Source organism: Nerophis ophidion, linkage group LG21 (assembly GCF_033978795.1).
Source record: "Nerophis ophidion isolate RoL-2023_Sa linkage group LG21, RoL_Noph_v1.0, whole genome shotgun sequence".
Lineage (NCBI taxonomy): Eukaryota > Metazoa > Chordata > Actinopteri > Syngnathiformes > Syngnathidae > Nerophis > Nerophis ophidion.
In genome coordinates, this window is record NC_084631.1 from 26,517,698 (window position 1) to 26,543,117 (window position 25,420).

Here is a 25,420-nt window from a genome sequence, read left to right on the forward strand (position 1 = left end):
TACGCACATATCGAACGAAAGTGGAGGCAAAATAGAGTTGATCACGCAGGCAAGTCTGCCGTTCTGTCGTTAAAATTGCTACGTTCAATTTGGGCCTGTCTTTAAAATTGCGAATTGTAATTCTGGTCTATGTTTCAGGTTCGTGTTGATATGTGTGTAGATGTCAGTCTGCGTTTGCCATTTCAAAAACAATTCCGGCGAAGGGGGTACCGTTGCCATTATCCGTGCTTTTACTTTGAAAATAAAAACGTTCGGTGTCTGCAAAAGAAACAACATCCGTTTTGTTCTGTTTTTCTGTTTACTATGTTTTTAATTTTTTGTTGTATGAAATATAAAATGAAAGTCAAACAGCTCTTCGATATGTATTACTTTTTGACACCAAACAAGAAATTAAATTCAAATACACCAATCGTTGTTTTTTTTTTAATTTCCGTTGATTAAAAGAAAATCCAATCACCAAAACACACTTTGTCAAAACCAACAACTTGCTTTAAAAATTACGTTACAATAGAGTTGGTCAGTCATTGAAATACATACATTTACCATAAACTGGGATTGTCGGAGAGCGTTCATGACGCAATATGATTGACTTGTAATCTGGCCAATAGCGGCATTGATACTGTTGACATATGCCATTTGTATTCAGCTACCTGTAGATTGGCCAATAGGAAACGTTGACAGTCGAATATTTTGAAATAGGCGGAACCAAAAGAGACATGCTCGTCAAAACCGCTAAGTATGAGTTATAAACATCATCTTAACACCATCAAAAAGAACTCATGACTTGCCGAGTAAAACAGGACGTCCGGTAGCCACATATTAGATAAATCACTCCTTCAGGTGTCCAGAAGATGTCGGTGTGGTACAAAACATGACAAAATAACTTCGGTTGACTTCTCCAAGTGTCCAGAAGATGGCAGTGTAGCCAAAACCACCACAAAAAGGACCGTTCGTATCACACAAGGTGGGGTTTCCTCCTCCATCTCACCATCAACCTTTTCTATCTGCCTCTGGACCACCTGCTTTATGTTTCATTAGTCACCCTTGTTTAATAGTAACCTCATTTTGATGCTATCTTGAAAGCGCTCATTTGGATCAAGAATGTGCTGAAAGCTTTGGGCGCAGCAGTGAGACAGCATCTTTTTACTGGTGACACGTCACTATCATCTTCAGCGGACAAGGTAGGAGGGAAACATTCTAATGCACATTTGGAAATATGTTAAGGTTACATTATAAAAAAAATTTTTTTTTACCTGCTGTATGCTGGTTAAACACAAAGGAACCTTTACATATATACTACTTATGATGCACGGTCACATGTTCTTGTGTGGAGTGCATTCATGGCAAGTTCATCATGTAAATGCTATCTAATATGATAAGGGCCAAATCTGACCTGCCACGTCGTGTCATGTGGCCCGCCTACATCTTCTTATATACCCACCACATTACTTCATGTAAACACCACATAATTTTATGGGACACGCCTACATTACTTTATGTAACCACCACTTCATTTTATGTAGCCCGCCTACATTAGCTCATGTAACCACCACATAATTTTATGTGGCCTGCTTCCATTACTTTATTAAACTATCACATCATTTTATGTGGGCCGCCTACATTACCTTACATTACCATATGTAACCACCACCTCATTTTATGTGGCCAGCCTACTTTACTTCATGTAAACACCACTTCATTTTTTTGACCCGCCTACATTAGTTTATGTAACCATCACATCATAAAATGATTTGCAAATCCTTTTCAACTTATATTCAATTGAATAAACTGCAAAGACAAGATATTTAATGTTCGAACTGAGAAACTTTTTTTTTTGCAAATAATCATTAACTTAGAATTTAAAGGCCTACTGAAACCCACTACTACCCACCACGCAGTCTGATAGTTTATATATCAATAATGAAATATTAACATTGCAACACATGCCAATACGGCCTTTTTAGTTTACTAAATTGCAATTTTAAATATCCCGGTGAGTTTTTTCTTGAAAACGTCGCGTAATGATGACGTGTACGCTTGACGTCACGGGCTGTTAGGGAATATGAGCGCTGCACACACACACAGCTAAAAGTCGTCTGCTTTAACCGCATAATTACACAGTATTTTGGAGATCTGTGTTGCTAAATCCTTTGCAATTTGTTCAATCAATATTGGAGAAGTCAAAGTAGAAAGATGGAGTTGGGAAGCTTTAGCCTTTAACCACACAAACACACAGTGATTCCTTGTTTAAAATTCACAGAGGTGAAACTTTACTATGGATCAGAGCGCGGTCAAGCGAACATGGATAACGACCGAATGTCAACCAGCAGGTTTCGGTGAGAAAATTGTGGTAAAAAGTCGCTTCTTACCGGATATCAACACACGCGTGGACGTACACCTCTGACTATCAGGTACTGTTAAAGTCACTAAAAGACTAGCAACACAATAGAAAGATAAGGGATTTCCCAGAATTATCCTACTAAATGTGTCTAAAAACATCAGAATCCGTACCAATGCAATCGCGCTTTTTTTTTTTCTAGTCCGTCGCTATCAATATCCTGAAATACGAATCTTTCATCCTTGCTCAAATTAATGGGGAAATTGTCGTTTTATCGGTCCGAATAGCTGTTTTTGTTGAAGGCTCCCATTAACATCGATGTGAATATGTGAGGAGCAATCGACATGTGACGTCATCGTCTGCGACTTCCGGTAGAGGCAGGGCTTTTCTCTTAGCACCGAAAGTTGCGAACTTTATCGTAGATGTTCTCTACTAAATCTTTTCAGCAAAATTATGGCAATATCGCGAAATGATCAAGTATGACACATAGGATGGACCTGCTATCCCCGTTTAAATAAGAAAATCTCATTTCAGTAGGCCTTTAATGGCAGCAACACATTGCAAAAAATTGGCACATGGCCATTTTTACCTCTGTGTTACATGTATTTTCCTTTGAACAACACTCAGTAAACAATAGGGAACTGAAGAGACCCATTTTTGAAGGTTCCAGGTGGAATTTTTTCTCATTTGTGCTTGATGTACAGCTTAAGTTGTTCAACGAGGCGGGATAACTCAGTTGGTAGAGTGGCCGTGCCAGCAATTTTAGGGTTCCAGCCTCCAGGTTCGATCCCCGCTTCCGCCATCCTAGTCATTGCTGTTGTGTCCTTAGGCAAGACGCTTTACCCACCTGCTCTCAGTGCCACTCACACTGGTTTAAATGTAACTTAGATATTGGGTTTCATTATGTAAAAGCTGTTTCAGTCACTAAGGGAAAAAAACGCTATATAAATATAATTAATTTCACTTATTCACTTCAACAGTCCAGGGTCTCCGTTGTAATATTTTAGGCTTCATATTGCGCCACACATTTTCAGTGGGAGACAGGTCTGGACTACAGGCAGGCCAGTATAGTACCCGCACTATTTTACTATGAAACCATGCTGTTGTAACTTGTGCAGAATGTGGTTTGGCATTGTCTTGCTGAAATAACCGGACCGTCCATGATAACATTGCATGGATGGCAACATATGTTGCTCCAAAACCTGTATGCACCTTTCAGCAATCATGGTGCCTTCACAGATGTGTAAGTTACCCATGCCTCGGGCACTAATACACCCCCATACCATTACAGATGCTGGCTTTTGAACTTTGCGCCTATAACAATTCAGATGGTTCCTTTCCTTTTTGGTCCAGAGGACACAACGTCCAAAGTTTCCAAAAACAATTTGAAATGTGTCCTCTCCACCCCCCACTCCCCATCACAGCCACCCCCTCTTCTGCTCCCCTCAACGCCCCTCCCCCCCCAATCCATGGCAGCACCCCCCTACACCACTTCTACGTAGACATTAGTCATCTCTGCGGACCAGGTCAGAGGTCAACTGAGGAAGCTACAGCCAAGGAAAGCAGCAAGCCCAGACAAGCTGTGTTCCCCCGACTCCTGAAGACCTGTGCTGCAGAACTGGGTGAACCACTTAAACGGATCTTCAACCTCAGCCTGCAGCTGGGGAGAGTGCCCACCGTCTGGAAGACGTCATGCATCATTCCAGTTCCCAAAAAGATCCGCCTCAGTGAGCTGAATGACTACAGACCAGTGGCGCTCACATCTCATCTAATGAAGACAATGGAGCGGCGCTTTCGCAGCCTCCTCAGACCACAGGTGCAACATGCCCAAGACAGCCTGAAATTTGCGTACCAGGCAGGCGTTGGTGTGGAGGATCCTATCCTTTACCTGCTGCACTGAGCCCACTCACACCTGGATAAGGGAAATGGCACTGTGAGGATCCTGTTCCTGGACTTCTCGAGTCCCTTTAATACCATCCAGCCCCGCCCCCTCCAGGACAAGCTGGACAGAATGCGAGTGGACCCCTGCCTGGTTGCCTGGATTTCGAACTATCTCACCGACAGGCCACAGTAAGTCAGACTGAAGGACATCACGTCTGACACTGTGATCAGCAGCACCGGAGCACCGCAGGGACGGTGCTGGCCCCTCTTCTCTTCACCCTGTACACCGCTGACTTCTGCTACAACTTAGAGCTGTGTCACGTCCAGAAGTACGCGGATGACACTGCCATCGTCGGGTGCATCAGAGAGGAGGAGTTTCGGAACCTGGTGAGGGACTTTGCTGTCTGGTGCCACACGAACCTCTTGCAGCTCAATCCTTCAAAGACCAAGGAGCTGGTCATTGACTTTGGGAGGTCGAGTCCACGGTCACAACCTATTGTGATTGAGGGAGTTGAGGTACAGACCGTGGACTCATTTAAGTACCTCGGGGTTTGGGTGGACAATAAGCTGGACTGGACTGTTAACACAGACCACCTGTACAAGAAAGGACAGAGCAGGCTGTACTTCCTCAGGAGGCTGCGCTCCTTCAACATTTGTAGAAAACACCTGTGGATGTAATACCAGTCTGTGGTTGCTAGTGTTCTGTTCTACACAGTAGTGTGCTGGGGGGGCAGAACATCTAAGAAGGACAGCTCCAGACTGGAGAAACTGATCAGGTGAGCCGGTTCTACAATTGGAATGAAACTGGACTCACTGGTGACGGTGGCAGAGAAGAGACTGTGGACAAACTAATGAGCATACTGGATGCTGGCAGTCACCCTCTGCATACAGTTATCAGTACCCAGAGGAGCCTGTTCAGTGCTAGACTGCTTTATCCCATGTGCAGGACTAATAGACTAAAAAACTCCTTAGTCCCACATGCCATTAGACTGTACAACTCCTCTCTGGGGAGGGGTGTGGGGGTACTAGGATGACAGGAGATGCAAAACAATAACAGTGCAATACATTTTCATAACATGGTCACTACTGCCTAGTTTCTCTTGTTATATGCTTATTTTACTACTATATTTTTATTCCCATTGTTGCTTTTTATATTTATTCTTATTGTAATATTTTGTCTATTTTGTTTCCATTCAAACCCCCATTATTTACTTTTTACTTTTTTAAATTGATCTCAACTCTGCACACTACTGCTGGAATTTAAATTTTCCTGAAGGAACTAATATAGTACTAACTCTATCTATCTATCTATCTATCTATCTATCTATCCATCTATCTATCTATCTATCTATCTATCTATCAATCTATCTATCTATCTATCTATCTATCTATCTATCTATCTATCTATCTATCTATCTATCTATCTATCTATCTATCTATCTATCTATCTATCTATCTATCCATCCATCCATCCATCCATCCATCCATCCATCCATCCATCCATCCATCCATCCATCCATCCATCCATCCATCCATCCATCCATCCATCCATCCATCCATCCATCCATCCATCCATCCATCCATCCATCCATCCATCCATCCATCCATCCATCCATCCATCCATCCATCCATCCATCCATCCATCCATCCATCCATCCATCCATCTATCTATCTATCTATCTATCTATCTATCTATCTATCTATCTATCTATCTATCTATCTATCTATCTATCTATCTATCTATCTATCTATCTATCTATCTATCTATCTATCTATCTATCCATCCATCCATCCATTCATCTATCTATCTATCGTCAGACCACAGAACACTTTTCCACTATGCATCAGTCCATCTTAGAAGCGCTCGGGCCCAGCGAAGCCGGCAGCGTTTCTGTATATTGTTGATAAATGGATTTCACTTTGCATAGTAGAATTTTAACTTGCATTTACAGATGTAGTGGAAACTGTAGTTACTGACAGTGGTTTTCTGAAGTGTTCCTGAGCCTATGTGGCGATATCCTTTTACACACTGATGTTGCTTTTTGATACAGTACCGCCTCAAAGATCCAAGGTCACAGGCATTTAATGTTTGTTTTCACCCTTGCTGCTTACGTGGAGTGTTTTCTCTAGATTCTCTGAACCTTTTAATGATATTATGGAGCGAAGACGGTGAAATCCCTAAATTCCTTGCAAATGTTCTTAAACAATTTGCTCACGCATTTGTTCACAACTTGGTGACCCTCTCCCCATCCTTGTTTGTGAATGACTGAGCATTTCATGGAAGCTGCTTCTATACCCAATCATGGCAACCACCTGTTCCCAATTAGCCTGTTCACCTGTAGGATGTTACAAATAAGTGTTTGATGAGCATTTGTCAACTTTCTCAGTCTTTTTTGCCACTTGTGCCAGCTTTTTAAAAACATGTTGCAGGAATCAAATTCCAAATGAGCTAATATTTGCAAAATATAACAAAGTTTACCAGTTTGAATGTTAAGTATCTTGTCTTTGCAGTATATTCATATGAATATAAGTCGAAAAGGATTTGCAAATCATTGTATTCTGTTTTTATTTATGATTTACACAAGGTGCCAACTTTACTGGTTTTAGGGTTTATATGTGTCCCATCTACATTACTTGATATAACCACCACATCATTTATGTGGCCCACCTACATTACTTTATGCGACCACCACATCATTTTATGTGGCCCGTCTACATTACTGCATGTACCCACCACATAATTTATGTGACCCGCTTACAATACTTAATGTACCCACCACATAATTTATGTGACCCGCCTACATTACTTTATGTAACCACCATATCATTTTACGTGGCCCATCTACGTTACTTTATGTAACCACCACATCATGTATGTGGCCTGCCTCCATTACATTATGTAATCACCACATTATTTTATGTGGCCCGCCTACATTACTTTGTGTAACCACCACATAATTTAGTGGCCTGGCCACATTACTTTATGTAACCACCACATCATTTATGTGGGCCGCCTTCATTACTTTATGTAACCTCCACTTCATTTTATATGGCCCTCCAACATTACTTTATATAACCACCACATCATGTATGTGGCCTGCGTACATTACTTTGTGTGACCACCAATTCGATTTATGTGGCACACCTACATTAATTTATGTAACTACCACGTCATTTTATCTGACCCGCCTACATTACTTTATGTGACCACCACATCATTTTACGTGGCCCGCCTATTTTACTTTATGTAACCACCACATCCTTTACGTGACCAGCCCACATTACTTTTTGTGACCACCATTTCGATTTACAGTATGTGGCCAACATACATTACTTTGTCACCACTACATCATTTTATCTGACCCGCCTCCATTTTTTAATGTAACCACCACCACATCATTTTATGTGGCCCGCCTCCATTACTTCATGTAACCACCACATAATTTTATGTGGCCCGCCTACGTTACTTTATGTAACCACCACATCATTTATGTGGCCTGCCTCCATTACTTCATGTAACCACCACATCATGTATGTGGCCCGCCTACGTTATTTTATGTAACCACCACATCGGGCCCGGCTACGTTATTTTATGTAACCACCACATCGTTTTATGTGGGCCGCTTACATTACTTTATGTGACCACCACTTCGATCTACGTGGCCCACCTACATTACTTTATGTAACCACCACATCATTTTATGTGGCCCGCCTACATTACTTTATGTAACCACCACATCATTTTATGTGGCCCGCCTACATTACTTTATGTAACCACCACATCATTTATGTGGGCCGCCTACATTACTTTATGTAACCACCACATCGTTTTATGTGGGCCGAATACATTACTTTATGTGACCACCACTTTGATTTACGTAACCCACCTACATTACTTCATGTAACCACCACGTCATTTTAAGTGGCCCGCCTACATTACTTTATGTAACCGCCACATCATTTATGTGGGCCGCCTACATTACGTTTGTACTTTATGTAACCTTCACTTCATTTTATGTGACCTGCCTACATTACTTTATGTAACCACCACTTAATTTTTACGTGGCCTGCCTATATTATTTTATGTGACACCACTTCGATTTATGTGGCCCACCTACATTACTTCATGTAACCACCAAGCCATTTTATCTGACCCCCCTGAATTACTTTAAATGACCACCACGTCATTTAAGTGGCCCGCCTATACTTTATGTAACCACCACATCCTTTTATGTGACCCACCTACACTACTTTATGTGACCAGCACATCGATTTATGTGGCCCACTTACATTATGTAACCACCACATCATTTTATCTGACCTGCCTACATTACTTTGGGGCGGTATGATTTGGTTGGTAGAGCGGCCGTGCCAGCAACTTGAGGGTTGCAGGTTCAATCCCCGCTTCTGCCATCCTAGTCACTGCCGTTGTTTCCTTGGGCAAGACACTTTACCCACCTGCTCCCAGTGCCACCCACACTGGTTTGAAAATGTAACTTAGATATTGGGTTTCACTATGTAAAGCGCTTTGAGTCACTAGAGAAAAGCGCTATATAAATATAAACTATTTCACTTCACTTCACTTCACTACATTAAGTGACCACCACATCATTTTACTTGGCCCGCCTACATTACTTAATGTAACCACCACTTTATTTTGTGGCCTGATTATAATATTTCATGCGGTCCACTGTGTCATTTTATGTGAGCCGCCACATATTTTATGTGGCCCATCTATGTTATTTTGTGTGGTCCGTCACGTCATTTTATCTGGTACACCTTCTCTATTCAGCCCACCATATCATTTTACGTGGCCTATTATGCAATAAAAATTAAAACGTAAATCTCTGTCATCTTCACCTCAAAATACTTAACCGTGCAAATTGGGTAACGGGGGCAAATATGCATATATATATATATGTATATATATATATATATATATATATATATATATATATATATATATATATATATATATATATATATATACATATACATATATATATACATATACATATACATATACATATATATATATATATATATATATATATATATATATATATATATATATATATATATATATACATATATACATGTGTATATATACACACATGTTACATGCAAGCCCAATAATTGCAATGTCCCCCTGACTGAAAAATTATTATGATATCTATGTTCTCGTAAATATGATCATACATGGTAGCAACGACAAACATGGTGTATGTCTTTGTATCTATAGTGTCACTTCTCCCGAAGCCCCAGCGGAAGACCATGTCGGACAAAAGTGACCTGAAAGCCGAGTTGGAGCGCAAGAAGCAGCGACTGGCCCAGATCAGGGAGGAGAAAAAGAGAAAAGAAGAGGAGCGTAAGAAGAAAGAGGTCACTAAAAAAGTAAGTATACTGTACAGGTGCACGGTGGATGGCGGTCCGAGCTATGGACCATATGTATTCCCTGGCGGGCGCCACAAGGATAGGGGGGAAAAACAATTCGTATTGGTGCACGTCATTGAGCCCACACGCACATGCACATTTTAGAGGGGTGTCGCTCAGGGTGCCATTGAAGCAATAACCACCACTGAGAATGCTTTTGTGTACAAACATTGATGTAATACTGCACCTGTATGTGTCCACCTGTACTTATTGATCCTCCTGCACAGGCAGAAAGCCAACAGAAGACGGAGGCCAGTGCAGAGGATTCAGACTTGGACCGCAAGCGTCGAGAAACTGAGGCTCTGCTGCAGAGCATTGGCATTTCACCAGAGCCTCCTCTAGGTGTGGCACCCTTTATATAAGAATATCGTTCCTTTATTAGCCTTGTATAAGAATATTGTTATTTTATCAGCCTTATATAATAATGTTCCTTTATTATTTTTACATTACAATGTTGTTCCTTGATTAGCTTTATATAAGAATATTGTTCCTTTATTAGCCTTATATAAGAATGTTGTTCCTTTATTAGCTTTATATAAGACTATTGTTCCTTTATTAGCCTCATATAAGAATAGTGTTCCTTTATTAGCCTTATATAAGAATACTGTTCCTTTATTTGTTTTATAGATGAGTATTGTTATTTTATTATTTTATTATTATTTATGTTATTTCATTATTATTTCTATTATTCTTTTATTATCTTCACCCTTGCTCCTGATGGGTGCTGGTTAGCGCCTTGCATGGCAGCTTCCTCCATCAGTGTGTGAATGTGTGTGTGAATGGGTAAATGTGGATGTAGTATCAAAGCGCTTTGAGTACCTTGAAGGTAGAAAAGCGCTATACAAGTACAACCCATTCATCATTTATCATAATATTCTTCCTTCATTAGCCTCATATAAGAATGTTGTTCCTTTATTAGCTTTATATAAGAATATTGTTCATTTATTAGCCTTATATAAGATTGTTGTTTCTTTATTATTTTTGTATTACAATATTGTTCCTTAATTAGCTTTATATAAGAATATTGTTCCCTTATTAGCCTTATATAAGATTGTTGTTCCTTTATTAGCTTTATATAAGACTATTGTTCTTTTATCAGCCGTATATAAGAATGCTGTTCCTTTATTAGCTTTATATAAAACTATTGTTCATTTATTAGATTTATATAAGAATATTGTTCCTTTATTAGCTTTATGTAAGAATATTGTTTCTTTATTAGCCTTATATAAGAATATTGTTCCTTTATTACCCATATATAAGAATAATGTTCCTTTATTATCTTTGTATAAGAATATTGTTCCTTTATTAGTTTTGGGGGCTTTATTAGTTTTGGCCATGCGAGAAACCTGAGGGTTCCTGGTTCAATCCCCACCTTCTACCATCCTAGTAACATATGTTGTGTCCTTGAGCAAGACACTTCACCCTTGCTCCTGATGGGTCCTGGTTAGCGCCCCGCCAACAGTGTGTGAATGTGTGTGTGAATGGGTGAATGTGGAAATAGTGTCAAAGCACTTTGAGTTCCTTAAAAAAGGTAGAAAAGCACTATACAAGTATAACCCATTTACCATTTACCATGTATAAGGATATTGTTCCTTTGTTATCTTTATAAAAGAATATGGTTTGTTTATTAGCTTTATATACGCAAATTGTTCCTTTATTAGCCTCATATAATAATAGTGTTCCTTTATTATCTTTATATATGAATATTGTTTCTTTATTAGCCTTATATAAGATTGTTCCTTTATTAGCCTCATATAAAAGATTGGTCCTTTAATTAGCCTCATATAGGAATATTGATACTTAATGAGCCTTATATAAGAATATTGTTCCTTTATTATCTTTATATAAGAAGATTGTTCCTTTATTTGCCCTATATAAGAAGATGGTTCCTCAATCAGCCTTATATAAAAAAAATCTGTCCTTTATTAGGCCTATATAAAAATATTGGCTGCACTGCTCTTCATTTGCAAGACTTTGACTCCCAAATATGTCCTTCACCCCTAGCTCTTCCCTTGTGGTGGGACACTGCAATAACACATCATCTTAATAGCTGCAGTTGTTTTTAATGACTTTTATCTCATTGGTTGTCCTATTTGTGTGATTCACCCTAGTGCCCAATCCTTTGTCCCCGTCCAAATCAATGAGCACACCCAGCGAAACGGGGAGCCAGGACTCAGCTGAGGGGGGAGCGGCAGGCAGGTACGGCACAATTTCAAACATCATTCTTGTATTTGACTTAATTATTGTTCATTTGGAAATTTATGCTGTCTTTTGTTTTGCAAATTGTGTCACAGATTACGGTAAGAATCATTACAATTTTTGTTAAATGTGATTCGTCACTGTGTTTGGTGTTATGATGACACTCAGCTGCTCTTATCTACTTTGAATAAATGTAAAGCCCGATACATCCCTTCCATGCCCTGCCATGAGGTGGACACATGTCCAGGGTCTCTGCCATCCCATTCATCCATCCATAACATTTTTGACAGAGATTATAACGCTCAGCTGGGACAGGCTTGCACAATTCTGAAAACTTAGTCAAAGCTAAAGTTTGTGTCACTGGCTCAAAATGTAATATATATGTACGTATATATACTGTATATATGTTTACATATATACAATATATAAATAAATATATATATATATGTATATATATGTATATACAGGACTGTGTCAGAAAATTAGAATATTGTGATAAAGTCCTTTATTTTCTGTAATGAAACTAAAAACATGGAAATGTCATACATTCTGGATGCACTACACATCAACTGAAATATTGCAAGCCTTTTATTATTTTAATATTGCTGATTATGGCATACAGCTTAAGAAAACTCAAAAATCCTATCTCAAAAAAATTTGAATATTTTCTCACACCAAGTAAAGAAAAAAAAGATTTATAACAGCAAAACAAAATCAAACATTTGAAAATGTCAATTAATGCACTAAGTACTTGGTTAGGAATCCTTTCGCACGGATTACTGCATCAATGCATTGTGGCATGGAGGCAATCGGCCTGTGGTATTGCTGAGGTGTTCTGGTGCAGCTTCAGCGGTCGCGGAGGCAAAAACTCGGACATGGGAAGAGTTCGGGGAAGCCATGGAAAACGACTTCCGGACGGCTTCGAAGCGATTCTGGACCACGGTCCGCCGCCTCAGGAAGGGGAAGCCGTGCACTATCAACACCGTGTATGGTGCGGATGGTGTTCTGCTGACCTCAACTGCGGATGTTGTGGATAGGTGGAAGGAGTACTTCGAAGACCTCCTCAATCTCACCAACACGTCTTCCTATGAGGAAGCAGTGCCTGGGGAATCTGTGGTGGACTCCCCTATTTCTGGGGCTGAGGTCGCTGAGGTAGTTAAAAAGCTCCTTGGTGGCAAGGCCCCAAGGGTGGATGAGGTCCGCCTGGAGTTCCTTAAGGCTCTGGATGCTGTGGGGCTGTCTTGGTTGACAAGACTCTGCAGCATCGCGTGGACATCGGGGGCGGTACCTCTGGATTGGCAGTGGTTCCTCTCTTTAAGAAGGGGGACCGGAGGGTGTGTTCCAACTATCGTGGGATCACACTCCTCAGCCTTCCCGGTAAGGTTTATTCAGGTGTACTGGAGAGGAGGCTACGCCGGATAGTCGAACCTCGGATTCAGGAGGAACAGTGTGGTTTTCGTCCTGGTCGTGGAACTGTGGATCAGCTCTATACTCTCGGCAGGGTTCTTGAGTGTGCATGGGAGTTTGGCCAACCAGTCTACATGTGCTTTGTGGACTTGGAGAAGGCATTCGACCGTGTCCCTCGGGAAGTCCTGTGGGGAGTGCTCAGAGAGTATGGGGTATCGGACTGTCTTATTGTGGCAGTCCGCTCCCTGTACGATCAGTGCCAGAGCTTGGTCCGCATTGCCGGCAGTAAGTCGAACACATTTCCAGTGAGGGTTGGACTCCGCCAAGGCTGTCTTTTGTCACCGATTCTGTTCATAACTTTTATGGACAGAATTTCTAGGCGCAGTCAAGGCGTTGAGGGGTTCCGGTTTGGTGACCGCAGGATTAGGTCTCTGCTTTTTGCAGATGATGTGGTCCTAATGGCTTCATCTGACCGGGATCTTCAGCTCTCACTGGATCGGTTCGCAGCCGAGTGCGAAGCGACCGGAATGAGAATCAGCACCTCCAAGTCCGAGTCCATGGTTCTCGCCCGGAAAAGGGTGGAATGCCATCTCCGGGTTGGAAAGGAGACCCTGCCCCAAGTGGAGGAGTTCAAGTACCTAGGAGTCTTGTTCACGAGTGGGGGAAGAGTTGATCGTGAGATCGACAGGCGGATCGGTGCGGCGTCTTCAGTAATGCGGACGTTGTACCGATCCGTTGTGGTGAAGAAGGAGCTGGGCCGGAAGGCAAAGCTCTCAATTTACCGGTCGATCTACGTTCCCATCCTCACCTATGGTCATGAGCTTTGGGTCATGACCGAAAGGATAAGATCACGGGTACAAGCGGCCGAAATGAGTTTCCTCCGCCGTGTGGCGGGGCTCTCCCTTAGAGATAGGGTGAGAAGCTCTGCCATCCGGGAGGGACTCAAAGTAAAGCCGCTGCTCATCCACATCGAAAGGAGCCAGATGAGGTGGTTCGGGCATCTGGTCAGGATGCCACCCGAATGCCTCCCTAGGGAGGTGTTTAGGGCACGTCCAACCGGTAGGAGGCCACGGGGAAGACCCAGGACACGTTGGGAAGACTATGTCTCCCGGCTGGCCTGGGAACGCCTCGGGATCCCCCGGGAAGAGCTAGACGAAGTGGCTGGGGAGAGGGAAGTCTGGGTTTCCCTGCTTAGGCTGTTGCCCCTGCGACCCAACCTCGGATAAGCGGAAGAAGATGGATGGATGGATGGATGGTTATGGATGCCCAGGATGCTTCACAAACGGCCTTTAGCTCATTTGCATTATTGGGTCTGGTGTCTTTCAGCTTCTTCTTCACAATACCCCACAAATTCTCTATGGGGTTCAGATCAGGGGAGTTGGCAGGCCAATCGCTGATAGTAATGCCATGGTCAGTACACCAGTTACAGGTGGTTTTGGCACTGTGGGCCGGTGCCAGATCATGCTGGAAAATTAAATCATCATCTCCATAAAGCTTTACAACAAATGGAAGCATGGAGTGCTCTTGGTACACAGCTGCATTGACTCTGGACTTGATGAAACACAGTGGACCAAAACCAGCAGCTGGCATGGCTCCCCAAACCATTGCTGACTGTGGTAACACACTGGATTTCAAGCAACTTGGATTTCGTTCCTCTCCAGCCTTCGTCCAGACTATAGCGCTTTGACTTCCAAATGAAATACAAAATTTGCTTTCGTCTGAAAACAGAACTCTGGACCACTCTGCTACTGTCCGTCAGTCAGACGCTTCTTGTGTTGTCTTGAGTTCAGGAGTGGCTTGACCATGGGAATACGGCTATTGTAACTGTATCTGTTGAAAAGCTGTATGGAGATGCACCAGTGTACTGTGTACGGTACACTGGCGCAGGACAATCGAAGACAGTAATGCCATGGTCAGTACACCATACTGGCATTACATTACTGCCATGGTAATACTGTCCTCGATTGTCCTGCCAACTCCCCTGACCTGAACCCCACAGAGAATTTGTGGGGTATTGTGAAGAAGAAGCTGAAAGACACCAGACTCCATCCATCCATCCATCTTCTACCGCTTATTCCCTTTCAGGGTCGCGGGGGGCGCTGGCGCCTATCTCAGCTACAATCGGGCGGAAGGCAGGGTACACCAGCATGCAAATAAGCTAAAGGCTGCTATTGAAGCATCCTGGGCATCCATATACCTCAGCAATGCCACAGACTGATTTCCTCCATGCCACGCCACATTGATACAGTAATCTGTGCAAAAGGATTCCCAACCAGGTACAGAGTGCATTAATTGACATTTTTAAATGTTTGATTTTGTTTTAGGTTAATTGGCAACACTAAATTGGCCCTAGTGTGTGAATGTGAATGTGAATGTTGTCTGTCTATCTGTGTTGGCCCTGCGATGAGGTGGTGACTTGTCCAGGGTGTACCCTGCCTTCCGCCCGATTGTAGCTGAGATAGGCGCCAGCGCCCCCCGCGACCCCGAAAGGGAATAAGCGGTAGAAAATGGATGGATGGATGATTTTGTTTTACTGTTATAAATCTTCTTTTTTTACTTGGTCAGAGGAAATATCCTATTGAGATAGGATTTTTGAGTTTTCTTAAGCTGTATGCCATAATCAGCAATATTAAAATAATAAAAGGCTTGCAATATTTCCGTTGATGTGTAATGAATCCAGAATGTATGACACCTTCATGTTTTTAGCTGCATTACAGAAAATAAAGGACTTTTTCACAATATTCAAATTTTCTAAAACAGTTCTGTGTGTATATATATATATATATATATATATATATATATATATATATATATATATATATATATATATATATATATATATGTATATTATATATATATATATATATATATATATATATATATATATATATATATATGTATGTATGTGTATATATATATATATATATATATATATATATATATGTATATATATATATATATGTATATGTATATATATATATATATGTATATGTATATATATATATATGTATATATGTATATATATACATACATATATATATATACATATATATACATACATATATATATATATAAATATATATATATGTGTGTGTGTGAGCACCAGCAGCTAAGACATGTTACAATTAGTTGTTTAAAAAGACAAATGAAAAAAGTAAATGTCCATATTTTTCACAATTACAAATAAGAATGGGTGATATGGCCTAAAGAGGGCTGTCCAAACCTTTTCCTGCGAGGGCCGCATGAATAAAAATTGAAGAATGTACAGTTGTGATCAAAATTATTCAACCCCTAGACAATTTTGGTGTTTTAGCAAGTTGGACATTTATTCTTTATTTTGTTTATAGTCATATCAAATAAAGATGCATTAAATAGACAAATGCAACTTGAATTACAACATTATATTTTGTAACATACCAAACAGTGTCATTTCTCTTAATATCTCATTGACACAATTATTCAACCCCTTGAAGATCATAACTCTTAAGAACAGAATCTGAATAAAGTCTTTTCAATCAGGTGTTGAAAACACGTGTAGATGTGATTAGAACCATAACGAGCAACAATTAAACTGATTGAAAAAGACTGTGACGCTCAGCTTCTTGTAGATTGTCAATGGTGTATTTGCAACATGGTGAAGTCCAGGGAGTGGTCAAAGAAGTCAAGAGAGGATGTAATTTCTCTTCATAAGAAAGGATATGGATATAAGAAAATAGCAAAGACATTACACATTCCAAGAGACACAGTTGGGAGCATAATTCGCATGTTTAAAGCTAAAGGCACAGTGGAAACACTACCTGGGCGTGGTAGAAAGAGGATGCTGTGTGCATACAGTGGTGAGAAACCCCCGGGTAACAGCTGAGGAACTACAACAGGACATTGCAGAGGGGGGAACGCAGGTTTTGTCCCAGACAATAAGGCGCGCACTACGAGATGAAGGCCTCCATGCCAGAACTCCCAGGTGCACCCCACTTCTGACTACCAGGCACAAGAAAAATAGACTCCAGTATGCCAAAAATTATCTGGAAAAACCCTAAAGGTTTTGGGAAACTGTTCTATGGAGTGATGAGACAAAACTGGAACTCTTTGGGCCTATGAATCAACGTTATGTCTGGAGGAGAAAAAAATGAAGCTTACAAAGAGAAGAACCCCTTGTCTACTGTTAAGCATGGTGGGGGGTCAATCATGCTCTGGGGCTGTTTCTCTGCCTCAGGTACCGGGAATCTCCAGCGCGTTCAAGGCATTATGAATTATTTTTCTTACCAGGATATATTAGCTGCAAATGTCATGAAGTCAGTGACGAAGCTGAGGCTTGGAAGACGTTGGACCTTCCAACAGGACAACGATCCCAAGCATACCTCCAAATCAACATCAGAGTGGTTGCAGAAGAAGGGCTGAAAGACTCTGGAGTGGCCTTCACAGTCACCAGACCTAAATCCTATAGAAAACCTGTAGTGGGACTTGAGAAAGGCAGTTGCAGCACGCAAGCCCAAGAATATGAATGAACTGGAGGCCTTTGCCCAAGAGGAATGGGCTAAAATACCTGTAGATTGTTGCAAGAAGCTTGTGTCCGGTTATGTATCACGTTTGAAGGATGTAATGACTGCCAAAGGGTGTTCTACTAAGTACTAAAGATGCATGTAACTAGGGGGTTGAATAATTTTGTCAATGAGATATTAAGAAAAATGTCCTTTTTTTGGTATTTTGTAAAATACAGTGTTACAATTTGTCAATGTTTACTTATATAGCCCTAAATCACTAGTGTCTCAAAGGGCTGCACAAACCACAACACAAACCACAACGACATCCTCGGTAGGCCCACATAAGGGCAAGGAAAACTCACACCCAGTGGGACGTCGGTGACAATGATGACTATGAGAACCTTGGAGAGGAGGAAAGCAATGGATGTCGAGCGGGTCTAACATGATACTGTGAAAGTTCAATCCATAATGGATCCAACACAGTCGCGAGAGTCCAGTCCAAAGCGGATCCAACACAGCAGCGAGAGTCCCGTTCACAGCGGAGCCAGCAGGAAACCATCCCAAGCGGAGGCGGATCAGCAGCGCAGAGATGTCCCCAGCCGATAGGCAAGCAGTACATGGCCACCGGATCGGACCGGACCCCCTCCACAAAGGAGAGTGGGACGTAGAAGAAAAAGAAAAGAAACGCCAGATCAACTGGTCTAAAAAGGGAGTCTATTTAAAGGCTAGAGTATACAAATGAGTTTTAAGGTGAGACTTAAATGCTTCTACTGAGGTGGCATCTCAAACTGTTACCGGAGGGCATTCCAGAGTCCTGGAGCCCGAAATGAAAAAGCTCTATAGCCCGCAGACTTTTTTTGGGCTTTGGGAATCACTAATAAACCGGAGTCCTTTGAACGCAGATTTCTTGCCGGGACATATGGTATAATACAATCGGCAAGATAGGATGGAGCTAGACCGTGTAGTATTTTATACGTGAGTAGTAAAACCTTAAAGTCACATCTTAAGTGCACAGGAAGCCAGTGCAGGTGAGCCAGTACAGGCGTAATGTGATCAAACTTTCTTGATCTTGTCAAAAGTCTAGCAGCCGCATTTTGTACCAAGTGTAATCTTTTAATGCTAGACATAGGGAGACCCAAAAATAATACGTTACAGTAATCGAGGCGAGACGTAACAGACGCATGGATAATGATCTCAGCGTCTTTAGTGGACAGAATGGAGCGAATTTTAGCGATATTACAGAGATGAAAGAAGGCCGTTTTAGTAATGCTTTTAATGTGTGCCTCAAAGGAGAGAGTAGGGTCAAAGATAAAACCCAGATTCTTTATCGAGTCGCCTTGTTTAATTGTTTGGTTGTCAAATGTTAGAGTTGTATTATTAAATAGAGGTCGGTGTCTAGCAGGACCGATAATCAGCATTTCCGTTTTTTTGGCGTTGAGTTGCAAAAAGTTAGCGGACATCCATTGTTTAATTTCATTAAGACACGCCTCCAGCTGACTACAATCCGGCGTGTTGGTCAGCTTTAGGGGCATGTAGAGTTGGGTGTCATCAGCATAACAGTGAAAGCTAACACCGTATTTGCGTATGATGTCACCTAGCGGCAGCATGTAGATGCTGAAGAGTGCAGGGCCAAGGACCGAACTCTGGGGAACTCCACACATTACCTTAACGTAGTCCGAGGTCACATTGTTATGGGAGACGCACTGCATCCTATCAGTAAGATAAGAGTTAAACCAAGACAGGGCTAAGTCTGACATACCAATTCGTGTTTTGATACGTTCTAATAAAATATTATGATTGACGGTATCGAAGGCAGCGCTAAGATCGAGGAGCAGCAACATAGATGACGCATCAGAATCCATCGTTAGCAATAGATCATTAGTCATTTTGCGAGGGCTGTCTCCGTGGAGTGATTTGCCCTGAAACCGGATTGAAAGGTTTCACATAGATTGTTAGACGCTAAGTGTTCATTTAACTGCTCCGCAACAATTTTTTCGAGAATTTTTGAAATAAAGGGAAGGTGAGACACCGGTCGGTAGTTTACCATGAGGTCAGGATCGAGGTTAGGTCTTTTAAGAAGAGGATGAATAACCACTTTTTTGAATGCTAGGGGAACAGTGCCCGAGGAAAGTGATAAGTTTATAATATTTAGCACTGATGGACCTAATAATACAAAGAGCTCCATGATCAGTTTCCCAGGAAGAGGGTCAAGTAAACATGTTGTTGGTTTTATTCCATTTACACGTTGTAACAATTCCTCTAATGTTATTTCCTCAAAACGAGAGAAACTATTTTGGAGGGCAGTATCCGCCGTATATACAATCATATCAGTGTTAATAGAACCCAGTTGTAGCTAGGACGCATTGTCTTTAATCTCCTTTCTAATGACTTCAATTTTCTTACTAAAGAATTGCATAAAGTCATCAGCTGAGTGGGTGGAGCTACTGGAAGGGGTCCCTTGTTTTAAACAAAAATTTAGGATCGTTTTTATTACGGTGGATGAGATTTGAGTAATATTTAGCTTTAGCTAAGGTAAGCATGTGTTTATAATTTAAGTTGCATTCGTCTATTTGACACATCTTTATTTGATATGACTATAAACAAAATACGGAATAAATGTCCAACTTGCTAAAACACCAAAATTGTGTGGGGGTTGAATAATTTTGATCACAACAGTAGGGGCCACTTTGATACATTTGGTACTGTATTAAAGGTAGTACAGTATTGGTCAATCAATATGTGCGAAACTATTTAAAAACAACATCCATATCTTAGCTCTGTGAATTACCGGTAAACACATTCTATGTAATTTTGTCCTAAATTCAGCATTTTCATGTTGTGTTTTTGGTCTTTAGAATGTGTCACAAGCCTATGAAAAATAAGCTGTGGGCAGCACTTTGGACACCCCTGGCCTAAAATCTATATTGCACTTAATTTTGCAGCTTACTGCGATATATTCTTTGGTATGTAGATATATGAACCTTTTTAGAACAGGTTCCAAAGCTACCGATATTTGCAGTGACATATTGCTTGATTTGCGGTTTTATCAACTTCTCAACTACTATTAATCTACTTGCTAATTTTTTGTAAATCAGCAGTTACTTCCTGGTCTAACATGTTCTATCTGCACTACTTCAATGTAAGGAGCACTTATTCTTCTGTTGTTGGAATACTTGGCATTAGTTTTGGCCGATAATAGTAGTTTCAGGTGCAATATTGGTCGTATTCACACTTCACATTTTCAAAATCATTCAATAATTACATTTTGGATCAGACACAAAACACAGGACGTTGGTCCAAATAGAGTATTTAAATACAACTTTTTTTCTTTACTATTTGCTCTGATTTAAATATTCTGTTTTATGCCCTAAAAGAATGGAAACAGTTATACAATAAATAAAATATATTTTGACAATAACAAACATCCATCTAACCATTGTAGTATTTCAACCAAATACTCAGTCTTACTTTGTATCCTTTCTGTTGATATTTGTCTTGATCCGCTCATCTCTGTTTACATTCAGTGCTGTTACTTTTTGGTTAGCAATTAGCATAGCATAGTGTAGTATCACATGTCCTGCAGTGATGACATTTTATTTGATTGCTGACTTGATACAATATGAGCACTAATCATACAAACCCCGTTTCCATATGAGTTGGGAAATCGTGTTAGATGTAAATACAAACCCTGTTCCATATGAGTAGGGAAATTGTGTTAGATGTAAATATAAACAAAATACAATGATTTGCAAATCCTTTTCAACCCATATTCAGTTTAATGCACTACAAAGACAAGATATTTGATGTTCAAACTCATAAACTTTATTTTGTTTTGCAAATAATAATTAACTTAGAATTTCATGGTTGCAACACGTGCCAAAGTAGTTGGGAAAGGACATGTTCACCACTGTGTCACATTACCTTTTTTTTTTAACAACACTCAATAAACGTTTGGGAACTGAGGAAACTAATTGTTGAAGCTTTGGAAGTGGAATTCTTTCTCATCCTTTTTTTATGTTGAGCTTCAGTCGTTCAACAGTCCGCGGTCTCTGTCCTATTTTACGCTTCATAACGCGCCCCACATTTTCGATGGGAGACAGGTCTGGACTGCAGGCGGGCCAGGAAAGCACCCACACTCTTTTACTACAAAGCCATACTGTTGTAACACGTGGCTTGGCATTGTCTTGATGAAAAAAGCAGGGGCGTCTATGATAACGTTGCTTGGATGACAATATATGTTGCTCCAAAACCTGTATGTACCTTTCAGCATTAATGGTGCCTTCACAGATGTGTAAGTTACCCATGCCTTGGGCACTAAAACACCCCCGTACCATCACAGATGCTGGCTTTTGAACTTTGCGCCTATAGCAGTGCGAATGGTTATTTTCCTCTTTGTTCCGGAGGACATTACGTCCACAGTTTCCAAATATAATTTGAAATGTGGACTCGTCAGACTCGGGACCAGCTAAGCCGGCGGCGTTTCAGGGTGTTGTTGATGAATGGGTTTGGCTTTGCATAGTAGATTTTTAACTTGCACTTACAGATGTAGCGACCAACTGTAGTTACTGACAGTGGTTTTATGAAGTGTTCCTGAGCCCACGTGGTGATATCCTTTACACACTGATGTCGATTTTTGATGCAGTACCGCCTGAGCTATCAAAAATCTGTAATATATCATCGCTTACGTGCAGTGATTTCTCCAGATTCTCTGAACCTTTTGATGATTCTACGGACCGTAGATGGTAAACTCCATAAATTCCTTGCAATAGCTCGTTGAGAAGTGTTCTAAAACTGTTTGACAATTTGCTTACAAAGTGGTGACCTTCGCCCCATCCTTGTTTGTGAATTACTGAGCATTTCATGGAAGCTGCTTTTATTCCCAATCATGGCAGCCACCTGTTCCCAATCAGCCTGCACACCTGTGGGATGTTCCAAATAGGTGTTTGTTGAGCATTCCTCAACTTTATCAGTATTTATTGCCAACTTTCCCAACTTCTTTGTCACGTGTTGCTGGCATCAAATTCTAAAGTTAATGATTATTTGCAAAAAAAATAAATGTTTTTCAGTTTGAACATCAAATATGTTGTCTTTGTAGCATATTCCACTGAATATGGGTTGAAAATGATTTGCAAATCATTGTATTTCGTTTATATTTACATCTAACACAATTTCCCAACTCATATGGAAACAGGGTTTGTACATACTTGCATTATTTTGTAGTGTGGAATGTTAGAAAGGTTTGATCAAGATAAATGTGTCAAACAGAACAATGAAAAACATTAACCTACATGTATTTATTATTAACTGTCTGGCATTAATTTACTCTGTCTTTAAGTTGAAGTGCTGGGATCATTGTTTTTATGCACATATACACCTTAATAATTGATTATGTAGCTCATGACGCAGTAAGTTGAATAATGTGGACATGTTTGTTACTGGACACTTTCTAACTGCCTTGGAGACTAATAACTACAGTTATTTGATACCTGTTTATAACACATGTCACGTGACATTAGTGTTGTTCAATTAAGGACACTTACTGTTATCGTGTGCTTAGCTGTTGTGTAGCTGCTAGCTTCGGACATGTCTATTTCATTATTTGTAGCTGTTAACTTTGCACAAGTAAACAAGCTGCGAGACTGGGAGTGAATATATCAGAAATTTTAGATGCAGCTTCATATCGTCACCAGGGCGTGGACTTGAAAACCCCAAATAGAAGACTGCATAATAGTCTTCAAGAAAGTAAGACTGTTGGTCCGATGAGACTATACTTACATTACAAGCACAGGAAGTAGATTTTTGGTAATAATATAAAAATATATCCTCTTTGAACAGACCTAATGTATAATTGAGTGTGTAACGTGTGTATTGATGTGTGCGGCTGCTCATCTAGCACATTGTGTACATTGTTGAGTTTAATGTGTCAATGATGACACCTTGTTAGTGTGTAACGTGTGTATTGATGACACTGTGTTAGTGTGTAACGTGTGTATTGATGTTTGCGGCTGCTCATCCAGCGCATTGTGTACATTGTTGAGCTCATTGTGTCAATCATGACACTGCATGCACTTTCTCTGCATCAAAAAAGGATTTAGGAAGCATTTTTTTTTAAATGCTTCGTTTGTGTTACTAGTAATCCACCAGTCATTTTCAGCATTTCCACGTGTATGTGTGTGTGTGTGTGTGTCACTTCATAGGTCAAGTTTCTTAAAAAACAAGCCCCAGGTACAAAGGTAAGCATTCTCCAGACAAAGATAGATGTAACACTTCTTGCTTACCTTGCATCGTTTTACAGCATGTCAAACCGACCACATGATCATGGCTACTACTAATGTTGTTCATCAATGTGGTCTTCGGGCTCTGCAGGTGTTTGCTTGTTCTACTTCATGGATGCAATGATCATTTGTCTTTGCTTAACTGCAGTAAGTCACAAGTAATAGTTTGAGTACGATTGAGCAGCAATGCAGCCACGCCCAATCAAAAGCCCATAGAGATAATTGCTCTTTTAGTATAGCTTCAAACACCGTCATCTTGACGGGATTATGGCCTTATTTCTTCAGTGACCAAATTATTTGACTTTATATTGTTGCCCAACCTTTCCTCAGAACATCTGTTTTTTCATAGTTTGTGCCCATTTATTGTGTTTTGTTTACTTTTGTGTTCTGAATTGGATTCACTGTGGTAAGAAGGAGCGAACAAAGACGTTCCTCTCCCCTTGAGACCTATCAACCTATTTTTATTTCAGATTTCCAAATCAATTTTGGAATACAAACACATATCTATTGAACATATTGCATATAAAATGAATTGCAGTTGTCAAAGGAGTCTTTTGCATGATTATTTAAAATAAATACAAATCTTATAAAATATTAATAATACATGATTTCCTATAATCATGATGACCTATAACCATGATTTTCCTGTAATTAAAAATGCACTTAAAATACAGTATATTCTTTTTCAGGTCGCCAAGAATAATACAGTAAACACCTTTTTATAGCTGTTAATTTTTTCCGAGCCTGGCTATAGTAAATTCATTTCCATGAAGTAGGAATTATAATTAATTATAAATGGAGGGGATGAAAACCTGTTTATGGCCTTCTAAATACAATTTTGAACAGGAAAAGCCTTCTAGACATGAAGTAACAGCCACTTAGTCATCTTTACAAGCTGGCGATGGGCGACTGTATTAGAATAGTCACCAGGCTGAGGTCAAGTAGCCCCTAACATGTTTCGCCAGAGATATTGAAGGCCGCAATGGGGTCACAAATCCAATCTTGTTAAGAGTCACAAAAAGCCTCGGTAGAGCCCTAGAAGGTGTGAAAGATGTCATCATCATGCATGTCTGCTGCCTCACCAAATATATTTCTATGAAAAGGTGCACTGGAGCCATCTTACTGTGTACAGTAGGCTATATGTCTGGTATATAAATGGGTGTTGCCAAATGAATCATTTCACACTTTTGAATTTTAATTCATCGTTAATAATCACAGTAAATGACTCACCTACATCATTTAAATTAACCTAACAAAGATCCTGATATTTTGACACAAAGGCGAATTTATAATCAGAATTACATTTTTTAAAGTTTGACCTGAATGTACTTAATTTATGTGATAAAAACTGGTCAAAGTATCAACTATAGACCTGTCGGGGTGTATTTTGAAGCCACATTTTGGAT

General features: G+C 40.3%; 1 protein-coding gene across 3 annotated transcripts in view; it reads left to right on the top strand.

Annotated features, from left to right (window-relative positions):
* The first annotated feature begins 358 nt into the window (after positions 1-358).
* LOC133539965 (cytoplasmic dynein 1 intermediate chain 1) overlaps positions 359-25,420 on the top strand; it is a 167,196-nt gene continuing 142,134 nt past the window's right edge. The window contains exons 1-6 of one of the 3 annotated variants that reach the window (XM_061882387.1): positions 361-964; positions 1,084-1,181; positions 9,462-9,613; positions 9,880-9,994; positions 11,764-11,851; positions 23,937-23,972. In XM_061882387.1, coding sequence (XP_061738371.1) covers positions 9,494-9,613; positions 9,880-9,994; positions 11,764-11,851; positions 23,937-23,972 — 359 coding nt within the window. In that variant the 5' untranslated portion in view covers positions 361-964; positions 1,084-1,181; positions 9,462-9,493. Of the gene's footprint in view, positions 1,182-9,461; positions 9,614-9,879; positions 9,995-11,763; positions 11,852-23,936; positions 23,973-25,420 lie in introns of all 3 variants that reach the window. The other 2 variants (XM_061882388.1, XM_061882389.1) reach the window with 2 other exon arrangements.